We start from the raw sequence: 23,096 nt of genomic DNA, 5'->3' as shown, positions 1-23,096 counted from the left end.
TCTCGTGCCTCATTCATATCCAGCCTCACTGTACACGCTGTTGTCAATACACAACGTAGGTTCGTGACTCTTCTGCACGTGGGTGCCACCACGGGCTGCATCATCGCCGCCCTGGTGGGTCAGTCCATGGGGCGCCGCTTCGCGCTGCTGGCCAGCGCGCTGGGCTACTTCTCGGGCTACGGCATCATCTCGGTGGCGCGTACCGACTACCTGGTGCTGTTCGGTCGGTTCCTGACAGGGGTCGCCACTGGCATGGTCTCGCTCTGCTCGCCGTCCTTTTTGGCCGAGATCACGGTGCCCGAACAACGCGGAACCGCGGTACGTCAACGCTTCGCGCACTTAAGGTGCATCCACACATTAGCGGTAGAAACTGCGCGGCTAGAAACGGCAAGCGAGAACTCTCTTGCCTGCTGCGGAACGGATTAGTCTTGGGGGTATCTTTCGAGGCACGCCGCTGGCCGCCGATCAGGGAGGTCAATGATGACCGGCTGATTTATTGACGTGGCCCAACGCTGCGAGGAACGGCACCTCGCTCTATCAGCATTTCTTATCTCAGCCGCAGGGATTGCAGCTGAGAGCGCATCGCTTGCTTGCCGCGGCGGCAAAGTCGCCCGCAAGAGTGGGCGTGGCAGTTCCGGTGCGTTCTGCCGCACGCGTTTTTCCCGTCAAGTGTGGACGTACCTTGAAGGTACGTTAACACTAGCGGGAAAAATCGCGTGCGGCGTGCCGAAGGTGGCAGAATCCACCAGGATTGGAAAAGCCCCACTTGGTGGCGACTTTGCTGCCGCGGCAAACAAGTGATTCGCTATCAACTGAATTCACTGCGGTTGTGTTCAGCAATGCTGAGGGAGTGGAGTGTGCTTCTTTGCAGCGTTTGGCCACGTGAATGCATCGGGCGTTCCTCATTGGCCTTCCCAATCAACTACAACCGGCCTGCCACGAAACATAGCTCCAAGACTCATTTGCGTCGCGGCAGGAGAAAGTTGCCGCTCACCTGCTCTCGCGGCATGCTTTCTGCCGCCTGCGGCATGCCAAGCGTGCTTTTTCCGCTAAATGTGGACGTACATTCATGCCGAACACTGCATTTTTACTACACAATAACGCACCTTGCAAGATCTGGGTGACTGCAAGTTCTCCCGCGCTGGCATCTGCGTAAGCAGGCGTTTGGTGAGTTGCAACAACATGGACCTGAGCACAAGGGGGCTGGACCCTCCCGTGTGTTGAATGCGCGGCCTTGCCGTGTCCAGGGTAAAGTTGATCATGGGTATTGAGCCGATCCCTGGTGTTCGGACCTTTATGGCCCCAGGCGGAGGCAACGCACCTCTTTGGCCTCCACTTCACGTAGATGGCACCTCCGGGCTCACGCACTCGTGGGAAGTCGACCGGTCACCTCGTATGTTTCTCCTACCGTCCACTTTTCTGTCCTCTTTCTACAATCTGTCCTTTCTACTCCTTTTATCGTCATTTTTTTTTCATCTTCCCAGGTAGCCTGGGTTAACCTGTTGCGCTGTAACCAGCCTTGGTTATAAGATATATGCTTATAGCGATAATGTACAGTTGGCATGGTAGGGCTTGCTTCACCACAACCCCTGCTGTCACCTAGTTGGGCTCGACGGTGCGTGACTTAATGGTTGCCAAACAACGTTTCATGGGATCCTCAAACCCTTTTTCAAGTTCTGTCCCTCGTCGATGCTACTTAACAATTTTTTGTGAAGAACAAAGACACATTTCCGAAATTTGCCATTAATCACAGTCAAAAAAGCCGATAAGAAAGCCACAACGATTTCCCCGTTCCTTGTTTCGAAGTGTCTCGCAGAGACTTGTGGCTATAAAGCCATCAAGGTAGCCCGTGGGGTCTGCAACTTGAAGTCGGGGACAAAGTGCAGTATTACAAACTAGAAGACCTTGTGGCTATCGGAATAATCCTATCTCTGTAAACACGCACCATAACATGGACACTGTCAAGAGTGTAATTTCCGAGGATGGCCTAATGGATTTGACTGGAACAGAACTTCTAAATTGATGGAAGGACAAGAATGTGAGCAATTTCCAACGTATCAAGATCAGACGGTACAGCATCGAAATGCCAAGAATGCACATAATGCCCACCTTTGACTCCAGTACACTGCCAGAAACACTGGAAACAGGTTATGTACAGATACGTTTGAGACCCTATATTCCAAATCCAATTTTGTTCCAAGAATAAAATTGCGTTGGAGTGCATGCGGCAGGCATTCCCTAATCCTGACTGGGAGCTTACCACTGTCGTTGAAAAGTGTAGAATCCCGACCACGGCGGCCGCATTTCGATGGGGGCGAAATGCGAAAACACCCGTGTGCTTATATTTAGGTGCACGTTAAAGAACCCCAGGTGGTCCAAATTTCCGGAGTCCCCCACTACGGCGTGCCTCATAATCAGAACTGGTTTTGGCCCGTAAAACCCCATAATTTAATTTTAAAAGTGTAGAATCATTGCATTCTACCGTTGCTAACATATGGGGCAGAAACATTGAGGTTAACAAAGAAGCTCAAGAACAAGTTAAGGACCACACAAAGAGCGATGGAATGAAAAATGTTAGGCCTAACGTTAACAGACAGGAAGATAGCAGTGTGCATTAGAGAGCAAACTGGGATAGCCGATATTCTAGTTGACAATAAGCGAACAAAATGGAGCTGGGCAAGCCATATAATACGTAGGATGAATAACCAGTGGACCATTAGAGTTACAGAATGGATACCAAGAGAAGGCAAGCGCAGTCGAGGACGGCAGAACACAAGGTGGGGTGATGAAGCTAGGAAATTTGCAGGCGCAAGTTGGGATCAGCTAGCGCAAGACAGGGGTAATTGGATATCACAGGGAGAGGCCTTCATCCTGCCGTGGACATACCTGTACATATATGCTACTGCTGATGATTCCAAATCCGCGGCGCTGTTTCAAGTGTTAGAGATTCGGTCAGGCCTCTCAGAGCTGCCGAGGATGGCTTACGTGTGCAAAGTGTGGTACTAAAGATAACTCTACTGACAATTGTGATGCTGAGTCCCATTGCGCTAACTGCGATTGTGGCCAGCCTGTCTACTCCAGCTCTTGTGCAACCGGGAATAAATAAAAAGCAATTATCGCAATCAAGTTCTAGGAGAATACAACTTTCGGAGAGGCCCGGCAGCACCTTTCATGGTCAATTTGCGCATATCACATTTTTTGCCGAAGTGGTGCATCGATGGGTAGCACCCCAACGACACGTGGCAGCCACCCGCGTCACGCGCAGCGATCACGTGAGAGAGCCCTATTCGATTCGTGTGAGGAGGTTGTGTGAGTAAAGGGGTGTTCCACTTCTGGAATATCGCCTAATGCCACAAGAGAAGATGCAACCTTTGTGGCCGTGGCAGCGGGTTCAAAGTGATACATAGTTTATCAACGTCACAAAGCACGCCCTTGAGGCACACGTTGGAGTGCAGATTCTAGAACGTTTAGCCGAAATACTGATGCCGAAAGCAATACACTGAACCGTCTGGGTCACATGCATATGTGTCTCATGTAGCACTGGGGCCCTCTTTCTCTGAATCAGACGTTCTGCACACTGAAACGAGTATATTTACGGCTGAGGCAGATGTAGTACTATCGGCGGAGAAACATATCAAGAAAACGGTTACAAAAAGCCATTATATGATGTTTAAGTGGAGTGATATCTGTAATGTCGCTCCGTAAATGTAAAACTTGTACTAAATTATCTTTGAGCACTCCCGTGTAAGACAAATATCTAACTAGTATGTACCAATATACTGGGTGCCAGGGCACACATGAATGGAGGGCAATATGCTAGCGGACGAAACGGCCACACGCACAGCAGCAAGAGCTTTCAATTTTTTTATAGCAGTCCCCACCATATATATGACGTCCTTCATTCATAAAACACTGAGACGCTCTGGGCAACGCTTGTTGTATGCCGAAACTTCTAATAAACTCTATTTATATAGCTATAGTTAGGCATTTCGTTACCTAATATAAAATCACGACAAACCGTTAACTTGCTCTGTCGACTGCTTGTAGTGCTTAGATCCGGCATGCACAATTACTTACTCAATGGCGGCGCACCTCCACTCTGTGGTAGATGTGGCGAAAAGCGCAAAAACTGAACGGGACAAGCACTTTCGGCAAACCTATCAAAACCATATTCTCCTACATCCGGCAATATTTCTAGGCGCAGAATCGTTTTTTGATATGAAGACAGTTCTAAATTTCCTAAATTATGTCGGGCTGCACCCTATTAGCCCAGGATTATCCTATAGCGTATCTTCTCACCAGATGGTGTGGCTGCGATAGTATAGTTTCGTTGAGCACATGCTACCGGGCCCATAAATTTAAGGGCTTTCGTTAGGTGGCAGTGCTACTGATACTTATCATCATAGTATATCATGCCTCTGTAAACATATATTTTATAGTCATAGCATACCTCGCTCTCAGGTTCAATATTTTACTGCCCGTCTATTTTACGCACTTTACAGCAACAAAATATTAGGCCGTTTTACAGGCCATGTTACAACTAGCTATCGTAACTACCTTACTACCTTACCAGCGTGTGTCGTCGTCCCCTTCTTTCCGTGTCAGTGTGTTCATATGAAAACCATTCGTGCTATTGCAGCCAACGACAAACAAACCCTATTTTGAACATGTTCTCAGGGGTGGGCAGCGCTACCCGGACGAACGACAGAGGAAGAGCCGATACGAGCGCTCGTATCGGCTCTTCCTCTGTCGTTCGTCCGGGTAGCGCTGCCCACCCCTGAGAACATATTTAATTACCAACTCGCCCAGCTTGCTGTGCTAATTCAGCGTATTCTGAAGTACCTATCGCACTTATTCTTTCCATCTCGTTGGCACCTCATTGTCACCACATCACCACTTGCGCGGTGCTCTTCGGTCACATCTGGCCCTTGCGCCACTAAACACCACACATGGGCATGCCTGCAAATTCCATGCCTCTTCTTATTCTGCCTGTATATTGCTGGCACTTCACTCCATGACTTCGAAGAATATATATACGGCTGGGTGTTCAAAATTAAGCTCTTAACTGGGATAGTCCTTGTAACAGACAAAAGTTTGGACGACGCTTAAGGCTCATTCACAACTGCAAGCGCGACCAAGTTGGTCGCAAAGCTACCAATCACAAATGGTCGCTTTTTTCGAAAAGAGACTATTTTGCGACCGTCTTGCTCAATTTTGGCTCATTTTGCTCAATTTTTCAGTCGCACGACAGTGATCGAAAAGCTGCTCAACCAATCGGCGCCGCGCCGAAAGGGATGTTATGTGTTTTCATACGGCGTCCTCCTGCGTCACGCCAAATGCAATGTCCACGCCACCATGGCAGACTCCAGACCTGTTATTGTTGTCTTGCCTTGTATTGCTGGGACTCAGCAGTTTCATCAAAGTGTCGAATGTACGCGGTGGCATTCGCTCGAAGCTAAACAGCAGCAAAAGAAACAGCAAACACAAACCCCCTTTTCCAGCTGCCGTTCTTTGGAAGAGCACGCCACAAAAGGTGAACAGCGGGGTGAACAGCTTCGCTTTATTATTATGCACCGATTCCCACGCAACGCGATATAAATTACAACTTAATCTCGATAACATTCTTCGTCATGCGCGCGAACTTCGGGCGGGAGGCGGCTTGCGAGGCCGGCCACTTCTCGCGAACGGAGGCAGGGGCTCACCCTCCAGCGTCAAGTTTTCTTCGGAGGCTTCCGCGCTGCCACAGCTGAGACCACGGCAGAACACACCAGCCCACGGACCACGTCTTCCTCTTCTCTCGAATCAAAATCCATGCCTGTTGCCGGAATGCGTAACCAGCGAACATATTGCTAGCGAAGTGAACGCGAAACCAGCGAGCATAGTGCCAGCGTAGTGCGCAGATTCCTATAGAGTTGTCGCTGAGAACGACAATCTCCGGGATTGCGACTTGCAGGTCGCGCTCTGCTGGGCTTGCCGGTGTGAGCATCGGTTGCCATCAGTCACTTTTTGGTCGCCAGCCTCAAATGGTCGCGCGACCACCTAAAGTCGCTGTGTGATTGAGCCTTCGAAGCTTCGCCTTTAAGAGTGGAACGCGATAGCATTGAAAGATCCCTGGTTGCTTGTCGGGCTTCCCAGCAACTGCAGCTTTTTTGTCCAACTTCGCCTCCGCACGCGGCTGCCGTAGGCTGCCGAGGAGGCGAGCGCCATCTGGGTGGTGTTTTGGTGAGGAAGAAACCGTGGGCGCGCCGCTGTATGAGTGGTAGAAATGCTGGAAAAGGGGTATGTGTTTTGGCGTAAGAGAATTATGTTTTCTCGTATATTCAAATTAGCATCCGACGCTATCACGTCTGTAGGTTGTGTTTAAGTCGTACGTATTTTTATGATGGACTTTGAGAAATTCAATTTTGTTCACTAACGCCTTGCGCCACGGAGAGGGCCTCCGCGGTCATGGTGGTTCGGGATGATCATTTCCGCCAAGGACCCCGCAGGGGCGTCTGCGCAAGCAGGCGTTTGGTGAGTTGCGCCACCATGTACCCGAGCACACGAGGGTTGAACCCTCCCGTGTCTAACCGTGCGCGGCTTAGCCGTGTCCGGGGAAAAGGGGATCCTGGGGGTTGAGCCAACTCTGAGTGTTTGGACCTTTAAGGCCCCTCGGCAGAGGCAACACACCCCTTTGGCCTCGGCTTCACGTAGACGGCACCCCCGGACTGACCCACCCGGGGGAAATCGGTAGTTGCCTTTTCCTGTCTCTCTCTCCGATCTTCGTCTTTCTCTCGCCTTTTCATCTTTCCTGTCTTCTACTCTCTTCTATATTACTGCCGATCTTCTTGGCAGCGAGGGTTAACCCTGTGTGAGTAGCCGACCTAGGTTATTTCATATTCGGTTATAGTGGTGACGTACGGCTGGCGTCTGCAGGACCTGTGTTTACAGGCCCTGCAGCGTCCCCTTGTTGGGCTCCGTCGTGGGTGGCTGGCGTTGCTGCCGAAAAATCCATGTATCCTTATGGCTACTTCCTTCCCATCACTCCCTGATCGCCGTCTGAAACGAGGGCGCACCGAAGACGTGTTCCAGTTCTTTGGACAACAAAGACAAAACTTCCCACGATTCCATGTAATTCACTCCGAAAAAGCAGGAAAACAAGTACGAACAATCTCTCCTTTTCAAGTCTCTAAATCCCTAACTGAGGCTCTTCGGCCAGGTTATAAGGCATCGAGGATGGCCAGTGGTGATCTCCTCTTGGAGCTCCATGATCAGAAACAATATGAAAAGCTGCCTAATCTAGTGTCCTTTGGGGACATCCAAGTAACTGTAACCCCGCACCGCACCATGAACACCACCCGCGGCGTTGTCTCAGACGACGATTTGTTAGAACTGACTGAAGCTGAACTCTTGGAGGGCCTCAGTGAACAGAATGTTATCAACGTTAAGCGAATTAAAATGAGGCGTGACAGAAAAGAATTCCAGACTAAGCATCTGATACTCACTTTCAATTCAAATGTTCTGCCCGAGTCCATCGAGGCTGGGTACATCAAACTTCGTAAAAGGCCATACGTGCCAAATCCTCTGAGATGTTTTAAGTGCCAGCGATTTGGGCACAGCTCACAGAACTGCCGAGGTCGGCAAACTTGTGCGAAATGCAGTGCACACGAACACACTTCTGAATCTTGTGAAAACTCTCTCCACTGTATAAACTGTGATGGGGAACACGCCGCATACTCGCGGTCCTGCCCATCCTGGAAAAAGGAAAAGTAAATTGTCACAATTAAAGTAAAACAAAACATTTTGTTCAAAGAGGCACGTCGGCAGGTGTCCTACCTGCCAAAAACCAGCTTTGCCGAAGTGGTGCGTCAGGGGGCTGCGCCACAACGGCTTTCGGCGGCTGTCTGGCACACGCGTAGTGAGCCAGCGGTGACGCCATCCGCCCCCTCGGTGGCTGCAGCTAGTGCTGCTCCGCCATCTCAGAAGAAGGGGCCATCGACCTCCGGGCTGGTGGCCTCAAGGGTCTCGTCTCTTGAGACGAGGCCTTCAACGCGAACAAACCGCTCTCAAGAGCGGGTGTCCAGCGCGCCGCAAGAGCCGATGGACACATCTTCTAGCCAGACGGCGCAGCCAGTGCCTAAGGAGCGGCGAGAATCTCTCCACCGCTCCAAAAAAGAGAAACCCCGCATTACAGGGCCTCTAAAGGGTTCTGTAAGCTAACTTTCTTTTCTTAAACACACAGCACAAAACTCTTTTTAATATGGGCACTCAAATAGTTCATTAGAACCTCAGAGGTCTCCTTCAAAATCTTGACGACGTTAAAGAACTCCTCCGCAAGTTTAGTCCCAGGGTGCTGTGTGTTCAAGAAACACACCTCAAAACATACACAAAAAATTTCCTTAGACAATATGCTATTTTTCGCAAAAACCGCGAGGACACTGTCGTGTCATCCGGTGGTGTAGCTATCATAGTAGACAGAGGTGTTGCCTGCCGGAAAATAAACCTTCGTATATACGCCCCTCGAGACAGTGGTTGTCCAAGGGGTGCTGTTTGACAAGCTAGTCACTATCAGCTCTATATACATCCCTCCCAGTTATCACCTTAATAAAACCGAATTTCAAAACTACATAGATGAACTTCCGGCTCCATACATAGTTGTCGGAGATTTGAACGCACACAACACACTGTGGGGAGACTCTCGTTGCGATGCGAGAGGTCGCCTAATCGAAAACTTTCTCTTTTCCTCAGGAGCATGTATACTAAATAAGAAAGAGCCAACGTACTACAGCGTGGCGCATAATACATACTCCTCCATAGATTTAAGTATCACGTCGAGTACACTAATGCCGTACCTGGAGTGGTCCGTTATCAAGAACCCTTTTGGGAGCGACCACTTCCCAATTATATTAAACTTAACAAAACCAGATGAATGTTCGGCACACATTCGCCGATGGAAGGTGGAGACAGCTAACTGGGAACGTTTCCGAGAACTTACATATTTAAGCACGGACGATATTGCCTCCTTTAATATAGAAGACGCTGTGGCGTATATACAGGCTTTATAATTGACGCTGCCACGAAATGCATCCGTCAAACTAACGGACTTACGAATAAACGTCGCATCCCGTGGTGGAATGAAGAATGTAAACAAGCACGGAAAAATCAAAACAAAGCTTGGGGACGACTTCGCGACTCTCCAACTGCCGAAAACTTGATTAGTTTCAAGCAAATAAAATCCCAGGGTAGAAGGACACGCCGACGTGCTAAAAGAGAGAGTTGGGAGAAGTACATCTCCGGTATAAATTCTTACACGGATGAGACAAAAGTGTGGAATCAAGTTAATAAAATAAAAGGCCGGGAGGTACACCCATTACCCTTAGCCAGTACCCATGGTGAGGGCCTGGAAGACCAGGCAGGTTGTCTGGGCGAACACTTTGAACATGTATCCAGTCCGTGCCATTACGTACAAACATTTCTCAGGTTCAAAGAACACGCAGAGCGAAAGCCCCTTCATCGAAACTGTTCACAAAATGAAGATTACAATTGCCCATTCAGCCTAGTTGAACTTAAAGCTTCTGTTACTTGCTGCAACAACTCGACGCCAGGCGGCAATCGTGTCATGTATGAAATGATTAAGCACATGCATCCTCAAGCGCTGAAAACACTCCTGTCTCTTTTCAATGCCATGCGGTCGGCTGGGTATATATATCCCGCCCTCGTGGAAGGAGGCCATAGTCATCCCCGTGCTTAAACAAGGCAAAGAGCCGTCCCTAGCCAGCAGCTACAGGCCAATAGCGCTAACAAGCTGTCTGTGCAAACTATTTGAAAAAATGATCAACAGGCGCTTAATCTGTTTCTTTGAAAATAACAAATTACTAGACCCCTTCCAATGTGGTTTCAGGGAAGGTATGTCCACAACAGACCACCTTGTTCGCATTGAGTCTTATATTAGAGACGCTTTAATATATAAGCAGTTCTGTCTTTCAGTGTTCCTCGACCTAGAAAAAGCTTACGACACGACATGGCACTACGGCATTCTCCGAGATCTCTCTGCGATGGGTGTCCGTGGCAACATGTTAAACACAATCGAAAGTTACCTATCTAATCGCACAGTCCGCGTAAGAGTGGGTAACGCTTTTTCTAAGTCATTCACCTAAGAGACCGGTGTGCCACAAGGGGGCGTGCTTAGTTGCACACTATTTATTGTAACAATGAGTTCCCTGCACACAGTCATCCCACGCACTATGTTTTATTCTGTTTATGTCGACGATGTGCAGATAGCCTTTAAGTCATGCAATATTGCCATCTGCGAACGACAAGTGCAGCTGGGAATAAACAGATTGTCCAAATGGGCAGATGAGAACGGTTTTAAAGTAAACGCCCAGAAGAGCACTTGCGTACTCTTTACAAACAAGAGAGGCATAACGCCTGTCCTCAGTATAGAAATCAAAGGAGATGCGCTCTCTGTCAGCAGCGAGCATAAGTTTCTAGGCATTATTTTAGATTCTAAGCTTACATTTATTCCTCATATTAAGTATCTGAAGGCAAAATGCCTGAAGACAATGAACCTTTTAAAGCTTCTGTCGCGTACGACTTGTGGTATATATAGTGATCGAAAGTGTCTGCTTAACCTCTATAAAAGTCTTGTCCGCTCACGCCTCGATTACGGAGCTATAGTGTATAATTACGCAACGCCAAGTGCATTAAAAATACTAGACCCCGTTCACCATCTGGGTATCCGCCTCGCGACCGGTGCTTTCCGAACAAGTCCTATCCAGAGCCTCTATGTTGAGTCGAATCAGTGGTCACTCCATCTGCAGCGTTCATATAGCAGTTTCACGTATTTTCTGAGCATACGCGCGAACACTGAACATCCTTCTTATTCAACTATAAATGACGTGACCGCCACCACACTCTTCCATAATCAACCGGCAGCGAGAAAGCCCTTCTCTTTGCGCGTGAGGAACCTCAGTGAGGAAATGGGTGTTCCTGTTCTTGAACATTGTCTTATGGCTCCAGCAAAACTGTTACCACCGTGGCAGTGGCAACTCATAGATTGCGATACATCATTTGTAGAGGTTACGAAAAACGCACCAGAGGCACACATTAAAATGCACTTCCTAGAGCTTCAATCCAAGTACTCATGCGCAGAGTTTTACACAGACGCTTCTACGTCACATACCGGCGTGTCATATGCAGCCGTCGGCCCATCCTTCTCGGAATCCGGTGTACTGCACCCGGAAACGAGTATCTTTACGGCTGAGGCCCATGCACTATTGTGGGCCATGAACCATATAAGGAAATCAAAACTTCAAAAAGCAATCATATTTACAGACTCCCTAAGCGTCGTGAAAGTCCTGATGTCACTCTGGAAACACAAAAATCCTGTACTGACTGAGCTCTATTCCATCCTATGCAGAGCGTATATATCAAACCGGCATGTAATTATATGCTGGGTGCCGGGTCATAGAGGCATTGAGGGTAATGTTCGAGCAGATCAAATGGCCACATCTGTTACATCTCAGGCTATTAACCCTACAACTGCTGTTCCTGCAACAGATTTGAAGCCTTTCCTGCGAAAGAAACTGCGAAGCTACTGGCAACGCTTGTGGGATGCTGAAATAAATAATAAGCTTCACTTCATTAAACCACAGTTAGGTTTCTGGCCTCCCATAAAGAAAACACTACGAACTGATGTCCTATTCTGTCGTCTCAGAATAGGACATACATATGGCACCCACAATTTTTTGCTTACTGGTGATGAACCACCAACCTGTGGTAGATGTGGTGAGAGGCTGACCGTCCTCCATGTCCTCGTGTAGTGCCGGGAAGTCAAAACAGAAAGAAAGAAATATTTTCCACAAGCGTAATAATATCATGTCCCGCTTCACCCCATTATGTTTCTTGGTGAAGAACCGCTTTTTAATGCCAAAGCAGTCGTCAAACTTTTGAACGATGTAGTCCTGCATGTTATTAGCCCAACTAGTTCGTAGCGCATCCTCTCTCCAGAGGATGCCGCTGTGATAGTAGTTTTTTATAGCACATGCCTCCAGGCCCTTGTGGTTCAAATGCTCTGTTTAGGCAGTAGTGCTTCTTGCCAATTACTGCATTTTAAATATTTCAAATATAGTATTCTTCTTTCTCAATGCATTCTCCATTTCATAGTAAACCTCATTAGTCATTGCCATGATTTTAGTACATGTATATTTTACGCACTATACAGCGATTATTTTTAGGCCCCTATACAGCCACGCCTCATCTACTTCTCAGAATTCATTGCTCCACTGCAAACTCACAAACACTGGCATGGCGCTCTTTGGCCATACTTGGCCCTTGCGCCATTAAACACCATACATCATCATCATCCGCCAAGGACGCCGGCGTGCCCGCGCCCACGCCAACGCCAACACCGACGCCGGCGCCAGATTTTCTGCGACACGGGGCCCTTAACGCTGTCGCGTTATACCAGACCACACGCGTGCGCTTCGCCTTTCCGCCGCATCGATGAATAATAATCCACGCCACGCTATCGCAATTGCTTTTGAAGCAAACAGCTTTTTTTTTTTTTTTTTGCCCTTTCAGCAGTTTTTGAAGTGGTCGGACCTTCGCCCGTAACTTTCGCCAAGTTACCTTCGCCGGTAACTTGGACGATACGAAGGCTCCGATGCAAAGAACGCGCTCTCCCACCGCCTACTTGCGGGACGCGTCCGTTGGCGAACGTCACCAGTTTTCGCGTTTCGACAGAGACGCGGAGTCGCGCGAGAGCTGTGGGGTGGGGCTTCTGGAGGTTTATAGACGGTGGTGGAGTGCTCGGGAAGGACAGTACGATCCACTCTTATCGTACCGCCTTCCCTTCCTGTCTCTAGCGGTGCGCTGACATATGACTAACCGTCTTATGTGTATGGCCACCCACATTATACCGCAGCCGGTCTGCTGGTAAGGGCTCTGTTCTCTGCGGATTACGCATTGAAACAACAAATGGTATACCTATAAATATCTTCAATGCAATAAATGTACGCCTTGAAGCGCCATTCCTCTAATCGCTTACCTTGACAATTCTCGATGGGTTCTGAACAATATTTTAGTCCCGTTATCTTTCAGCCACTCGTCGCCGGCCCTTTGTGGTGGTATTCAATAGAATAGCTCACAGATATCGAACATGAAACTCAGTTTTCCGGTACCAGGGTTATGTCACGGTAAAAAAACTTGGGCCTTGTGTAGAAAGTTTCATTGGAGTTTCAGTGATTTGCTACTTTTGCGGTCCGTTAAAGAAGTGTTTTAACGGTACCGCGCAACAACCCGTAATATGCATGGCGGTTAAGAAGCGTAGTTACCTTTGTGGCCCTTCTGGCTTTGTAGCTTTGGTTTTAATAGGTCCACAAGGTTTAGTTGCCGTTCAGAAGCGCACTGTCTTAAATTTATTAATGCGAATATCGTTATTTACCTCTTTCGCCTGTTTTCTTTCGTGGTCCACACCCCCAAGAACACAGTGGCCATTTTATTCGATGTTATAGCGATATCATTATAGACGGACGTTACAAATGTTAATGCGATAGCATTAAGGGCCCCGTGTCGTACAAACTCCGGTGTCAATGTCGGCGTCCCATGAGCGAAAATTTCTGTATATATTTAGGTATATGTATAAGCCACGCCTTGCTATATTGCATGCGGTATATTCGGGTTATAATTCCACACCATTTTACGACTAAGTTACTCACACCTATTCTTACATTATTGACAAAGTTATTCCTCGGAATTTTGAGAATGACAGCGCACAAACCAGTGTCATGAAACAAAACACCGGCAGCGCATGCTTTTTAAGTTAAATGCTCAAAATCTTAAGTCATACTCAAATATTAAAAGTGGGAAACAATAACAGAAACCTGAAAATTATGTAATTTTATAGCGCCGCTGTGCACGACCTCCGGCATCGGCCCACGCAAGGGGCCGCGTTTCTAGCAGAAAGCTCGCCTTCTTGTATAGCGTTCGCCGCCAGCGTTTCCCGGTGAACATTACGGTTACATAAGCTGCAGTTGCGGGGAAGCGTGAGAAGCAGTCAGGGATCTTTGAATGATACCGCGTTCCGCTCTTAAAGGCGAAGATTGCACGTCCTCAAAATATTTGTGCCAAAACCAGTTCTGATTATGAGGTACGCCGTAGCGGAGGGCTCTGGAATAATTTTGACCACCTGGGGTTCTTTAACGTGCCTTACAACGCAAGCACAGGGTCGTGTTTTGCATTTTGCCTCCATCGAAATGCGGCCGCCGCGGCCCGGATTTGATCTCGCAATCTCGTGCTCAGCAGCGCAACGCCTTAGTTGACTGAGCCACCACAGCGGGTGACACAATGAAAAGCTAAACTTCCAAATGTGTCGACAGTGTCGTTTAGCACCCGTGGTGTTTCTGATGCGTCGGTTTTTCTAGTGCAACTGCAGATTGAAGCGCGCCAAGTGCCTGAATGCCGCTTGCTTGCCCGTGAGAATGCATGTCTATGTCACTTGTTGACGCGTGTTTAAGTAGCCTAATGTGCGTTGAAGTACATCCCAGTGAAAAAATTTAAAGGAATAGTTAACCCTTGACCCATTTGGCACACGATTCTTGCCGATAATATACCACACAATCTAATTATTGGTACTCGGCCTCCACGCTTTGTGGAAAACGAGAATGCAATTTGTGCATGCAGACCTAGCTGCCCGCCCTGTTCGCCAACAATTTATTGAAAATGCATTAGGTCTGAGAGAAGTGTATCGTGCGCTCTCTGATCCACCAGAGTGGATTTCTGTACTTGATGATTCGGCCTAGTTGTGAAAATGTTAAATATGCGTATCCCAAAGTGTGGCCGACACGTTTTACGCCACGTAACCCATGAAATTAAATGTCAGGGTCGGCAATAAAAAAAAGCGTCCATGGCGTAATGGTTTTAATACGAGGCTTGTGTGTCAGAAGTCCTGTGTTCGCATCCTGCCGTCGGGTAATCTTATTAACATTTATTTAAGTATTTATAACGCCATATTTTGTTGAAAATGGGGGTTGTCATAGAGGGGTTAATGATATCTACTGAATGGTTACATAAATAAAACAAGCAGCAGACGTCGACTATTGCCGCGATTCAGAAATTCGATGCCGGCAGATGAACGTGCCAGTGTGGGTACTAAGTCACGTGGGATTGTGAAAAAAAGTGACTAATATTTCTGTATAAGAAGTTTCTATAGCCGAGCCATTTAGTACAACAAAGTGTTTTCCCTCTCTTCTCTGACGGCGCGTTTACCAACGGGAGACGCGCGAGCTGTGCCCAGATCTGCAACGGCCAGATATCGGCGTGCACGCCTGAGAGGTAGGGAGAGGCGAAGGCAAGTCGTGTGTCCACTTCAAAAATGCCTCAACACTGGCCCCTGAAAAAAAAAAGATGGGACCCCTACTAATTTCTGTGATCTCGCTCTATCCACGATGGCTAGTGAGCGCGACGGTACACTGGCCTATCGTGCCCGCTAGCAGTCATGCTTTCGTAATGTACCTACACTAAACTGGAGGCAAAATGTCCCGAGTAAGTTGCCCAATGATCCGCTATTGCGAATATTGTAAATATGCCAAATAGTTTGTTTCTTTCACCGCTTTCCTCTCCAGGTAAAGGAATTATTTCTACTCTTTTGTTGTTGTTGTTGCACCCCACTTCTGGCGTTTCAATAGTCAGTCGTCGCAGGTGCGGCCATCCGAATTCTTCTCTTCCTTACTTTCTTCCAATAACCACAAAAGTTGTGGCTTTTTCCACCATCAGGCACGAGCGCACCGGCGTCGTCGCCGCGGCGCGCCCATGCGGTTCCCGCTTAAAAGTTGACGCGAGCTCGGCTGGCCCGCTTTCCCTCCAACTCGGATTGAGATTGGCTCAGGATCTGGCAGCTTGAACTCCGACGACCGAAGCATCCACCCAAGTTTAATATAAGCAAAGATAATGCGTTTACTTTTTTAAAGGAGACTCTTTCAATAAGTATATCACGTTTTGTTTCTGAAGAGCGCTACAACCGTTTCATAACTTTTTTCTTTGACCAGCGGCAGTTTTCTGTATGATCAATCTGCAATACCTCCCAGCCGTGTTGCTAGTAATTCCACGAAGCAGTAAATCTGTAGCATTTCTATTACGCTTCCTGTTAGAGTATGTCCTCTTTTTCTCTTTTTTTTCTATCTCGACATCAGCAATATCACACAAAAAGGAGTCGATCACCAGAGAGATCAGGTCATTAAAATTTGGCCTCCTTGTTCTAATGCGGAACTTTCTTTGGAATCGGTTCCTTGATTGTCTAGAGAGAGCACTTCTTCATTTCCTTTCAACATAGCGATCATCGTTTAAGTCCGAGGAGAAGACTGCCGTCTAAGTATGCGGTGGTCGTTGGCTCCCGCAGGGTGGCATCCTGCAGGTGTGCCTCACTCTGGGCATCCTGTACGCGAACATCATGGGCCGCTTCCTGAACTGGGACGGGCTCGCGTTCCTGACCATGGCCGCGAGCATCCCTCTGGTCGCCACCTGCCAGTTTGCGGTGGAGTCGCCCCGGTGGCTCCTGCTGCAAGGCCGCAAGGCCGAAGCCGTCGAAGTGCTCGGCAAGCTGCGCGGACCATCGGCCAAGGTAAAGCGCACCGTTTTACAGTCGCACCGCATGCACTCTGCAGCGCGCATTCCATACGACTGTTTTCAACGCAGACACAGATTCAATCCGTACAGTTAATGAATTGAATTGTGGGGTTTAACGAAACTGCGTGTTCAGCTATGAGGAACGCCGTAGAGGAAGGCTCTGGTATAGTTTTATTGCGATTGCAATTATATGGACACTCCGGCGAAATTCCACCGTCGTCGTCGCCGTCGCCGTGAGGTTCCGTATAAAGTCCACGGGCGATAAAATCGGCGCCGCGCGCCATACGCTGTATGTGCGAGTGAAAGCATGCGACGGTGAGCCGGCAATCGCGCTCGTGCACACAAGGGCCGGAAGCGGGAAGAAAGCGCAGTCTTCCAGTCGCGCCCAACGCTCCGGAGGGAAGGTAGCGAGGTGGAGGGGCCGCGCCTTATTGCAGTCGCGCGCTCCCGCCGCGCCGGCAGGCTTCAGGGGGAGGGGGGGGGGGGGGCGTTTTGCGCCCCGAGCGCCCACCCGCGCGGCTGTAGCTTGACAGCCATCTGCTGGGGAAGCAGAGTCCGCCCTCCTTGTGTTTTTGCGGCTAAAATCGCGCTGATGCTAGCTCCGGCACGAAGCTCAATTCGCTCGCTGCTGCTGCTGCTGCGCTGACTCACTCTAGCGTTTTGACAGCCAGTTTCCGCGGTCCTTGAGTGAGATGCGTTAATGTTTGTTTCCGCGCACGTGACACCGTGCTTGTTAATTTAGTTAGTATGCCTATAGTTTACAAGTTTGTACAGCTGATAAAACTACTATCCTTACCTTGTATAGCTAGCTGTCCACTAATTTTCTATCGCAATAGATGCTTCGCCTTTCGGGAGAAACTGCGACTTTTTTTACCCCTGTGGTTCTCTAACGTGCACCCAAGGCACGGTGCACGAACGTCTTGCATTCTAACCCCTTGTGAAAGCCGAGAACTGAATCCTTGACCTAGTGTTAATGCTACTGAGCCACCGCAGCGGGTATACCATTATTCGCGGCTTGCGAGATCTTTGAATGAATACGTCAATTTTGCATAATTTCTTTAGAATGTTCTCCGGACTGCAACGAAACAATGTCAAGATATTAGGATGATACATGTTCTCATGACTTCTAATTTTCTAATAATAATTTTCCACGGACTCAAACCGCACGCGCAAATAACCTTTGGCTTGAGGCATTGTGACGAAGGAAGAAGTACTAATACACACCATTGCTGATTGTATACGGCACAACCAACCACCGCGGTAAACTATGGTAGCTTCTTCTGTAAAGTGGTTATGCGTAGTGAAATCGTGGACGTTAAAATAAACTAGAGCCACGCTGGGTGAACAAAGGGCTCGATTTAGGCACACTTTAGCGTCGCTCGTCTCTCCTTTGCCACAACAGGACAGTACTGGCAAAAACAGGTCACGTACTCAAACGCGTACAACATGACGGAAGGGGTTCAAATAAGCCTTCCGTGGCCGGAAAAAGAATGAAAGCATCAAGTGTATGAAAGTGAGTAGTAGAGAAACACATTTGTGTTGTATTACTGAATATCCCTTTTGCAATACCGAAAGAACCTTCTCTTATCGTGACGAGAGTGTTGGTAAGCCGTAAGCAAAGGATACGGGTGCCGCCGCCACCTTGAAGTGCCCGCACTATCCCGCCGTGACGTCACAGATTTCTACTGTACCAGTTCTGGTCAATTCAACTTTTCATCGGCAAACATGGACTTCATTACATTGTAAAAGATCCACACAGTAAAGACAGCAAGGTTCAGGCACATTTACTAGGTCACAAATAGCCCAATGCGAGTAAATATTCTGAAATACGTGGCGTCACATGTGTGCGTGTGTGTGTGTGTGTGGGGGGGGGGGGGGGGGGGGCATACGCCGAGCAAACGTCGGGAAAGGTCGCAAAGATAGCTTCGCTTTAGAAACAAAATGAAAGAAAAATGCTGTTGCCAAAATCAAGAAAAAAAAGAAAAAAATGGGAAACACGCAGCTCGACCGTGAATGGACCGACATGGAGACCGTGTACGCGAAGGTGCCCACGCCTACCACGCACATCCTGGCGGCCATGCAGGTGCACTTCATCCAACAGTTCTCGGGCATCAACCCCGTTCTCTTCTTTTCGCACTCCATCTTCGACCAAGCCGGCCTCACCGTGCACGTCCAGGACACCAGCATCATCCTCTCCGGATTTCTGGTGGGGACATTTACTGGATAACAGGAAACTTACCCACCTATTTCCATAACGTTTCTCCACTTCAAAACGTTGTCGAGAGAGTGTATAGCAGCGCCGCCCTTCGGCAGAAGGGGTCCCCCGCTTCACATGCACTCTTAAGAAGTTCTTAAGAAGCCGATAGCCTATTAATCAGCCCGAGGGAGAGCGACCGCTGCAGAGGCAGAGGAACTAGCGATAACGTTCCTCTCACGGCGACGAGACCTCACTGGGAGTGCGTCATATAGTTCTGACGGACTCTCAGACGGCACGCAGAAACTTTTCTCGGGACCAACATTTCCAGGGCCGCACGTAGCAGTCTGAGTGGAGCGGACCAGCTCCCACCATACATTACAAATCGTGTGGACTCCGGGGCCTGAGTCTTCACGCAGCAATGACCAGGCACGGCGCATATATGCCCGAGTGCATGTCTTGCTCCACCCAGTTCCGCCGGAAACTGTGCAAGGCTAACTGCGCATAAAGCATAACCTATCGCGTCCCTGGTGCGCATTTTGGGCGAAACCAAGGAGGGCGAGATCTTTTCTTTTTTTTTAGCACGCCGTCTTCTTTAACTAGTTAGCCCCACTTTTACAATTCGGCTATGTTTCGAGACGTTTTCCAGGAGCGATTCCGAAGGTTGTGCAAGTCTCAAAATGTGGGCCAATATGGGCTACGTGGTATGCAGTTATGTGCCCTGGGGTCACTGGTTGCTGGGATGTTCCGATCCGAACAAAGGATCAATAGCACAGATGCTCTATATTTTACTTATTGCGCCACAGACGCTTTTTCACCCACTGCAGCGTGCGTCAAAATGTGATCGTAGTTTTGGCACGTAAAAGCCCAGGAACTATTTGCAACAATACCGCGTCGTCACACCTCAAAACGTGAGCCCCATCCATGAGATAGCGCAGTCTAAAACATGTGGGCCGATCCCTCAGGTATTGCAGTATAAGTATTGAAGCAGTCCTATGCTCCTCCCACATGCTGTATGTCATGTTGACCGCTAATAAAGGACGAAGACAGAGAAATGAAAACACGGTTCGACGACACGGGTGGTAACTTGCAACTTATTTATTCACGGCAACACGTAGCAATATATAGACAAATATGACATGCGCAGAACGCAGCAACAAGTCCCCTCAGGTCCCATCAACGTTCACTCCTCACGCGAGGGATGACGCCATAGAGTGCCGTGCTCCGGCCGGACTCCTCCCCCATCTCAATCCCCAACACGCTGAGGAATACGTTCTTCTTGATCGACTTCATCAAGATTGGATCTTCTGTCATTCACACACGCGCATTAACACGGCGTGCACGGCGCAGGTCGCTTCCACGGCCGCCGGCGTGAAGCTGATGAGCGTGTTCAGCCGGAAGCGCCTGCTCACCGTGTCCGCCTACACGTGCGCCTTCTCCATGATGATCCTGGCCACGCTGTACCAAGTGGGCGTCGAGGTGGACGAGGCCGACCCGAACGCCCCGATCGGCGTCGCGCGGCGGCTTCCAATCGTGTTCATCGCGCTCTACATAATCGGCTTTTCGGTCGGCCTCGGCCCGATCACGTGGCTGTTGGCCGCCGAACTGGTGCCCATGCGAAACAACGGCGTCTTCTCTGCCCTGGTGGCCGCCTTCAGTTGGATCTGCGCCTTCCTCGTCACCTGGTTCTTCGAGAGGATCAACGAGACGCTGCAGCTGTCCGGCGTCGGTCTCCTCTTCAGCGCGCTCACGTTCATGGGCGGCCTCATGGTGTCGTTCTTCATGCCCGAGACGCAGAACAAGACGCTTGAGGAACTCCTCCTGGAACCGCACAGGAAGGCGCGCGATGACGCGGCCTCGGTATCCTCCAAGGGCTCGGGGGGATCGCGAAGGTCGAAGCGCTGATGCGATTTCTCCTTGAATATTCTATTGGCGCCGCTCGGTCTACCTTCTTGACGCTGTTTTATTTCATCTTGCTTTCTGTAGTAGATTTATAATGTTTGATTCTTTTTCAATTCTCCTTTATGTAATGCCATAACCCTCGGTTTTTGTTCTTTCATTTTCACCTCGAAGCTCTAGCCTTACTGTGCGCCATTTATCTCAGCCAACTATACAGCACAAGTCAACGTGTGATTAACAGATGTTTTCTTTAGGCAACGAATCGCTTAATTTTGTTTAATGCTTTGGCATTAGGAGTGTCAAAGTGTAAAAACGCTTATGTGTGGGAATTGTGGGAAGCGGGTCACGTGCTAGCGGTAGGGAGGGGAGTGGAGATCGTATTATATATATATATATATGTATATATATGTATATATATATGTATATATATATATATATATATATATATATATATATATATATATATAAACGTGTAGGTTGAGGACGCACGTACGGATAAAAAATGATACTTTATTGCCAACGTTTCAGTCGAAATCCGGCCTTCCATGGCGAAGGCCGGACCCCGACCGATACGTAGGAAAGAAAGTATCGTTTTGTTATTTTCGTCCATGCGTCCTCAACCAACAAGCTCCTGTTCAACGAGCAGATCCCGGCATAACCTCGCGTTATATATATATATATATATATACAGCGCAACTGATGATGGCCGACTCCAGACCGCCGTCGGTCACATTTCGTTACCGGTTACGTGTGCCGTCTGAGCTCCTGAACAACTTTCCGTTGTCGTGGACGCAATTTAAATCGTATTCATACTGGACCTCTCAACAAGGTTCGACGTAATCACAACGCATTTCTCTCGCATTTACCGCTAAATCGCCACTGACGTTTATTTATTTTTTATTTTTTTATTTTTTTTTTTTGTCTGAGAGTGGCAGTTTGAGCGCGCGTTTCCTTATTTAAAGTATATTAGGTGTATTTGAGCCCTCTTTTTAACTTTTCCACAACGTTGCGCACGATAGGTCACACTTCAAGAACCGCTGCAACTTTAATGATGTACACTAAACAAAATGATAAAGAAATAGCTCTAACGCAAGAGAAAACCGATTCCTCGACCCCAAGCAGCACAAAGATTCGCAGGAAATTCATGTGGGTTCATCGAAAAGAAAGTCTCAAAGTTGCAGCTTCGTCAATATCGTTCTTTTCAGTAGGGAACGCGTTGTTTTAAAAAGGGTTGTGCCTTACACGAAAGGCAAGGGACACTTCCCATCACCAAATGAAAGACTATTTTGTGCCAGCTCAGTACTCGGAAAACTTTATTTCGATGATTCCTATTGGCTGGAGCTTTATGGTCAATACGCTGTTCTAGCTTGTACGTTTACACTGCTTCGAGTAATGTCTCAAAAAATCTTACTTATTACGCCCCCAATATGCTTGAAGTTCAGCACTTATGTTAATTTCAAATGAGTAATAGTGCAAGGTTATGGTGTGATTGATCAATACAAACTGTAAGTCTAGACCCTTTAAATGACTGGTAAAGCAAGACCTGTCTCAAAGTCTAGTAGCCAGAATTTTCGCATGAGGAAAAGCCTTCGAAACGCAATTATAAATACTTGTTTGTAAGCTGAGACTATCCAAACTTACTCGATCTCAACGCGTTTGTGCTACCCCAGGCGAAATTTGTAGACTCGTTTGAACAAAACTGAAACGGGCGGCTCGCGTAATGAGTGCCTTTAATTAGTCATGTTTTTTTTTTTTCAGCTCACAAACTTTCTTCACCTGGCGTATTTTAGCAGCACTGATTTCTTCGCCTCTGTAGTTCTTTACAGTACAAATTGTCTCCCATCTATATTACAATCCATAAAACGGTCGCTCTTGCAGAGATGTCAATTTCCATTTATGCCCCTGAATAAATACAGCAGCACGAGTTTAACGGAGTGTTGACCCTTGTTAGAATCACTGTGCAGAATGCGTTCTTTCCGATATACAGATGGCGACGCGCCAACGCGGTCTTGCTGGATGGTCCCATATGACATCAAAATCAGGATTTCTCTCGAATAAGCTTCCCAATTGGAATTATCAGTTCGGATTCGACATGTCGCAAAACCGTGATAACCGGCTGGAAGCGGTAAAGGAGAACAGCGTTAACGACTTAGTGATCATTATAACCATTTATTTGTTCAAGGTCACAACAAAAACGGCAGCAGCAGGTATTTATTAGAAAACAAGGAGTTCTACGTGCGCGTGCTTTTCTTTTATGTTTACGTTTTTCTTTTTTTTTCTCTCTAGAACGGTAGATTTGTAACGAAACGGGTTATTATTTGCAGTGAGACGGGAGGCTTGTCTCTTGAAACTCTGTGTCCGGCGCCCTGTAAGAATAAAAAATATGCATGCTTTGCATTGC

At 48.1% G+C, this 23,096-nt stretch overlaps 2 protein-coding genes across 3 annotated transcripts in view; one reads left to right on the top strand and one right to left on the bottom strand.

Annotated features, from left to right (window-relative positions):
• LOC119432673 (facilitated trehalose transporter Tret1-2 homolog) overlaps positions 1–20,807 on the top strand; it is a 157,737-nt gene extending 136,930 nt beyond the window's left edge. The window contains exons 3-5 of the mRNA XM_049658875.1: positions 16,376–16,597; positions 18,605–18,808; positions 20,147–20,807. Coding sequence (XP_049514832.1) covers positions 16,376–16,597; positions 18,605–18,808; positions 20,147–20,701 — 981 coding nt within the window. The 3' untranslated portion in view covers positions 20,702–20,807. The remainder of the gene's footprint in view (positions 1–16,375; positions 16,598–18,604; positions 18,809–20,146) is intronic.
• A 1,724-nt stretch (positions 20,808–22,531) lies between these two features.
• Positions 22,532–23,096, bottom strand: part of LOC119432929 (lysosomal protective protein-like) — a 38,855-nt gene continuing 38,290 nt past the window's right edge. The window contains exon 10 of one of the 2 annotated variants that reach the window (XM_049658874.1): positions 22,532–23,061. In XM_049658874.1, coding sequence (XP_049514831.1) covers positions 22,978–23,061 — 84 coding nt within the window. In that variant the 3' untranslated portion in view covers positions 22,532–22,977. The remainder of the gene's footprint in view (positions 23,062–23,096) is intronic. The other variant, XM_049658873.1, reaches the window with a different exon arrangement.

Source organism: Dermacentor silvarum, chromosome 11 (genome assembly GCF_013339745.2).
Source record: "Dermacentor silvarum isolate Dsil-2018 chromosome 11, BIME_Dsil_1.4, whole genome shotgun sequence".
Lineage (NCBI taxonomy): Eukaryota > Metazoa > Arthropoda > Arachnida > Ixodida > Ixodidae > Dermacentor > Dermacentor silvarum.
The sequence above is the reverse complement of the archived record's forward strand: the minus strand, read 5'-3'. Positions and strand labels throughout refer to the sequence as shown.